The 6,507-nt window shown below is 33.1% G+C and overlaps 1 protein-coding gene across 1 annotated transcript; it reads left to right on the top strand.

Moving 5' to 3' along the window:
* Positions 1-363: 363 nt before the first annotated feature.
* LOC109813921 (Glycosyl hydrolase family 35 protein) lies at positions 364-2,883 on the top strand. The gene is made up of 3 exons (XM_020378215.3): positions 364-609; positions 1,833-1,894; positions 2,281-2,883. Exons 1-3 carry the CDS (start codon positions 513-515, stop codon positions 2,464-2,466), a joined length of 345 nt encoding a protein of 114 aa, XP_020233804.1. The 5' UTR covers positions 364-512; the 3' UTR covers positions 2,467-2,883.
* Positions 2,884-6,507: the final 3,624 nt, after the last annotated feature.

Raw genomic sequence — 6,507 nt, 5'->3', positions numbered from 1 at the left:
GATTACATTTTTTTTTTTTACATCTCTAATTGCATCCCTCAACAAGTAATAATGTGGTAAGTACAAACGATAAGGGCAGCATGGAAGTTTCATTGCCCTTCATTGCGGTGACTGTTGAGATGTAATTGCTTTTGTGGGGGTTGCAGAGCAGTGGGGAATGAAGAGGCTGATGCCTGATGAGTATTTAATGTATGCACTAAAGACTGTAGCGGAACACGAGTCCCAAGCACGTTGTGCTGACACCAAAAGCAACTAAACAAAACTGGTTTAATAATAAAATAATGCAAACACACTTATGAAAGGGTGGGTTTGGTTTGCGAACCTCAACTTTTTTATCTACCCTTTAAACTCTATTATCCTCTTTACGCGTTTTGAGGTAGACTTTGGTTTCATGAACAAGGGTCTTGTGTTTTCAACAAGGGTTATTATAGTTTGTAGTATAGTGTTGTGTGTGATAGTAGTTAATCCAGCTAAGGACATTGTCCACTTGAGGTTTTCTTGTAATTGACAACATGAAGGTTTCTGGAGTTTGTGGTTTGATCTTGGTTGTTGGGGCAACTGTGACGTTCTTTAACTTCTTGAGTCCCACTTGTGCCTCATTATTTCCCGGTACATATCTTCTTCCATTATTATTATTATTTGTTCCAAACTCTTTATTTCGATTGAGAAAATTAGATCTCTTGCTATAATGGAAATATAGCTCAAATTCTTTGTTATTATCACCTTGAAAGACAAGCTCATCGGTTTAAAAGACACATGGGGTGTTTTGAATGCCGTGTTTCCCCCTGATCAAATTTTATTTTTGTTTTTGTTTTTTACTTTACACATCTTTGAAGAGATAAGGGTGCATGCATGCACTAGTGATGCCAATTTCCAATCCACAGCCTCTTGGGAAAAAATAGCAGTTTTTGTTTTTTTCCTTGTGTATGATTTAGCTAACACTACTTGAAGTTGAGAGACAACTTGGTAGTGTTCAACCGCAAACATCGAGTGTCCTTGAAATTGTACGAGCAATTTATGATTTGACATAACATAGTGAGATCCATTTTTCTAGTTGTCAAGTTTGCGGGCTATTTTAAAATTTTTGGTTAGGAGAAAAAATGCTTTGATGTTTTGAACAAACAAACATGATCGATACAGTTGGTATTTTATATCTTCCAAGTGCATCATGCATCAATGTTAGCCTCGTGAATTAGTACAGTTTCTAATCCACACAGCCTCTTGAAAGAAGAACAAATTGTTTGTTTTCTCCTTTTGTGTATGATTTAGCAAGCACTACTAAGTTGAAACTCGAAACAACTTGGTAGTTTTCAACCGCAAAATGTTCAACTACTCACATCGAGTGTCCTTGAACTTGTACGAGTAATTTATGATTTGACATATATAGCACAGTGAAATGCATTTTTTCTGGTTTTCAAGTTTGCACCTATTTTAAAATTATTGCTTACGAGAAAAAGGCTATATGCTATTATATTAAGTTTTAAACACACATATCATGCATCAGTGTTAGCCTCTTGGATAGTAAAGTAGTAGATTTACTGAAAATTAAGTTCGATTTATGGATAAATAGAAGCTTATATTTCACAGTCTATATGATGATTAAGTTACTCTCAAATTCTTCCGCATTTGATAATGTCTTTGGTATTAATATTATTCAACCAAAATATTGCATGCATGAATTAAATTGCTGGCCTAACCGCCTAGTGCATTTTTTCACGTTCTTCTATATGATTCTTGATGTCTTTGACTAACGAGAGTAGATTTCGTTGGCTCTATTTATTGTTTAGATTGTTATTTGTTAACAATGTGATACCTTCATCTATAATCCCCAGATTTGATTGCTACCAACTATGGTGATAAAGCTACACCGATCACAGTAAGCAGGAAACTGAAGGTATGGATATCCTTTATTTATAATCCTTGGACTTTAGCCCTGGCCCTTAATCATGCTGGTTAACACAATCAAAACCAATTTATAAATACGAATTTAATTTGAGTGCACTTTTTATAATATCATTCAAACACACACACACATATATAGTCATATATTGACATGTATAAAACGTTTGTTGACTTAAAGTAATATCTAGAATGATTTCTAATTAGTACTTGGTGTAAAATCTTTACACTGCATGAAAATTTATTTTAGTTCAATTGCATCTTAATTTTTTAGTCCATGGATATGATTTATGTATTATTTCAAAGTTGACAATCATGATGGTATTTGTACTTGTGGGTTAATAAATTGTCTTAAAAGTGTTCTCTTCTATGAAATTTCAGGAAAATGGGTGTAATATTAAAAGCAGCATTGAGGGTGATATAGGTCAAGTGAATCTGAATGATTACGGTTCCGTTGATCCAGTGCCAAGTACATTTCAGGCTTCTGTACATGCAGGACCTATTGAGCATGGAACCCCTCTCAATCCATATATTATCCCAAAACCTTCACCTCCTCCGAAGTTTTGAGATTCTAATCAACTTGAAGCATGCTGGTACTATGCTCAATAAAGGAATGTTATTCACACACCCTTTTGAACAATCTTTTTGACATATTTCCTATTACCGGGAAATAACAGATTGTTCAAAAATGTGTTGGTGTAGCTTCTTTTTGGTAGCATTTCTCATGCTGAGAATGATGATTGTGTACTTTAGTTTTCACAGGTTGTTTAGTCAGCTTTTTTTGTACCTTGTTTAACTCGAATTCTGTTTGCTAGGCTTTGTAATCCTAGTTTTCTCATGTGCTAGTTGTGAATTTTTTTATGCCTTTTGGAATCCTATGTAGTGGCCAATGTGGACGTACTTAGAAGGATCATGCAGATCCCTATGTTTGTTTTAGCAAGTTTGTGCTACTTCAGCAATGTTTATTTTTTTCTTTTCTCTTGATCCTTCTTTCTTATGAGGTATGAATTTATTTTAATTCTTGATCATTATATTGTTATTACTACACTGTAGTCATATATTCTCAAATTGGATTGCTTCTCATTGAAATAGAGGTAGATGGTCCCAAAAGTAATAGAAGCATACTTTTAAACATGGCGAATCTGGTATAGCTAGCCAGCCTTGACACTTTTGATGACTACTTTTATCTGAAATTCTGTTAACGTGGGTCAGCTAGTTGCTTTGATTGCTTTGTATTATATACTTAGTTGCACCAGAATATCATGTAGGCAACAAGGCTTTCAGTGAGAGACATTAAACAAGAAGAGGCTCACCAAGTTTTTGTTACTTTTTAGTAAATATTTCATTCAACAGATGAGAGGCATTCAAAATAGTATGTTAGTAACATTTTTATGAAGTTTAATTTTAGGAGACTTAATTGTTACAATTAGCAACATGGAAAGGGTAGTCTAAGGGTGTTGAAAATTACACGTTAATTAATGATTAAATCAAAAAATAGTGAGGAACACTAGAGGGAAAAGGGGTAATTTACGTCACTGTATTCTCTTCAGACAAAGAAAAATCTGACGTTAAAAAAATGTGGTGACATTTTTGTAATTAAGTCCAACTTTTTTACGTCGGATCTCATAGGGGCCGACGTAAAAAAGCAAATCTATGTCGGATATAAGTTATATTCGACGTAGATTTGCTTTTTTACGTCGACCCCTACGAGGTCCGACGTAAAATATCTACAAATTTTAAATTGTATTTGCGTTGCACGTCAATATTTAAACAAGAGAGCTTTGAGTGTATATGTGCCATTCGAGTTTTCTGAGTTAAGATTTCGTTTGAGTGTATTGCATCTGAGTGTATATTTGCGCGTTTGGGTGGTTCTTGAGTTTTTGACCGATTGCATTGGGCTCGTATTTGAGGTTAGTTTGGAAAATCCTTTCTTAATATATTAGCTAATATGTTGAAAATAAATATATGTATTGATCTATTAATATATTAGTTAATATTATCATTTTCTTCGCGTTTGAGTGGATCATCGTCTGTTAATATATTAGTTAATACCAGGTAGAAAATGCTTCTCTTTTGGGTGGATCTGCAAGCAGAACGGCCCGTTCTTAAAGCAGAACGCGACGTTCTCCAATCAGAACGCCCATTCTGCTTGGAGAACGGCTCGTTCTGCTTGCACGCGTTATGTTTTTTTTTTGTTTCCAACTTTTTTACGTTGGCTCTTGTGAATGTCTGATGTAAATTTATGTCGGCTATCACAGCCGACGTAAATTTACGTCTCCCGTATTTACATTGAACGTTTTTCTGATGTAAAAAATTTTAAAATAATTGATGTAAATTACCCTTTTTATACTAGTGAATAACGATATATTATTATCGATTTTATTAGGCTACTTACTAATTCAGTCCTGTACAAATTTCTAAGTATGAGATATTCAGTATTTGGGGTTAAAGGAATTGTTAGAAATCTTATAAAAGACCAAAATAAGATATACAAATGAGTTAATTTTTGTCTTTTAAGTCAAATTTGTTAAATTAGTCAAAATATCTAAATTCTTGATAAAGGGGGAATTGCAAACATATGGTACACTTCAAGTAGCCGTAATTCCCAAATAAACCAATCTCGAGTGTAATTATAAAGATAATAAGGTCTAATTCGATATATAGGACTTATTAAATGCTTGTTGTTGTTGAAGATCGATAACTGCCACCAACAGTGAAAGCAAAGATTGATTAAGAATAATACCATACTTGGGTTAGACTTTGTTGAGGCACTTATTATTGCTTAAGATAAAATTATTGTAGCTCATGTAGCTTGATCACCCATAAATTTCATCGGCTGCTGCCACTAGGATTACTACTATTAGAAGTAAAGAGGTTCTTCAATGTTTCACGTCCCATCAAGTGTGCCTTTTCTTTTCTCTTTCACTTTTCTTGACTCTCTAATAATACCTAGCATGTCATGGTGACTTGGTCTTCCAAAGATGTAACAGCTGTACGTAGCAAGCGTTGGAACTCGTTCTCTCAAACCCAACCGTGCCTTCTCAATTATCCAACTTATTCATATATTAATGGGACCAACCAATGCACACATGCATCATTTCTTGAAGCCACATGAACCCTTTTAATGCGAGGTACCAAGATGTTTAAACTGCCCAAACATTATTTGGGAAGGTTAATGGAAAGTGGCTTTTAGAAACCCATGATTATTGTTTGAAGTGTTTCTCAAGTGATGATTCTTTCGGGACCCCTAACTTGTGAAATTTCGCGTGGTATGGGTTTGGTTAATTTTAACTAATCATAAAATTAATATGCTTTTTAGTGGACCTCTTAACCAACAATTCCGCATATATGACTTTTCTTGCCAATGTGATTTCATACTCCTTTCCTTACAATGTACGTTCTCAACCTTTTAGTCAAATTGTTGGGTTTCTCTTGGGTAAATTTTAATCATATTATGCTTAAATAATAATACATACCTAAATCGATGAGAATTTTGGGGAGAATTATATTAATTACAACTTGACAAAAGTGTATCCATCTTTTTTGTTATGTATATGTTACAAGCTTTAAGAAATTAGTCAATCCGAGTTGATTAGAATATAGTTCTCTGCAAACTTTGGGTTCATATTCTATAACACCTGCTATATCACTAATTTATCCTCATTATAGAAGAGTTTGTGTTAGTTAGAAAATCATGGCGGCATAAGTTGGCTGTTGAGATATTTCCTTATCCTTTTGGTCCTACACATGCAACATTCTCTAGGGACTAGGAAACGTAAGCTGAGCCGGTCGAATTTATTATTCTAACAACCAAATTAATTAAATGGCAAGAAGTTATAATCAAATTTTGAGTTTTTTGCCCATAATAATTGTGTTCTTCCATCAAAATTCAAAAACCCACAACCTTTAGTCCGGAGCTACCATTTGCTTAAGCAAAAATCTTTCAGAGGTATTAGAAAGCGGGTCATGATATTCGTAAACTCCAAAATGAGATGAATCAAGGGAGAAAACAAGAGATACAGGAAAAAAAGAAAGAATAAAAAAAAAGTAAGAAATATAATAAGTAATATGATAGCAAAAAGAAGAGAGTTATAAAGATGAAAATGAAATGATTAATAAGCCATGAGTGGATATATATACTTATAATTTTTCTAAGAAAATAGGGATACAAAATGATAGGATTTTTTTTAAAAAATCTACTACAAGCTTATATTATAATATAAAATAAATAAATAAAAACATATTTGAAATTGTATCCTTCAAGCTCAAAGTCAATGAGACAAGATAAGTCAGTCAATGAACTTTTTTATATTCATATTTTCGAAGCTAGGAGAATGTGTACTCTTCGAATTTATAGTTGAATAGAGTAAACAATTTTGATCGAACATATCTAGATCATTGTATTAGTTACTTATTGACTTAGCTTAGACAAATGCTCAATGATTTAACATTGATAATTATAAACATTTATAACAATTAGGGTGAGATCTAATAATACTAGGATTTTTGAAAAATATATATATCTTCGGATAATCCGATATTATAATACACTTAAACAAAAGTATGTAAATTTTTCCTAGGATTAAGAGGTGATTGGTTACTCTTTGA

The sequence above is a fragment of the Cajanus cajan genome, chromosome 9 (assembly GCF_000230855.2).
Source record: "Cajanus cajan strain Asha chromosome 9, NIPB_CcT2T_4, whole genome shotgun sequence".
Taxonomy (NCBI): domain Eukaryota; kingdom Viridiplantae; phylum Streptophyta; class Magnoliopsida; order Fabales; family Fabaceae; genus Cajanus; species Cajanus cajan.
This window is presented reverse-complemented; position numbering and strand designations above follow the sequence as displayed.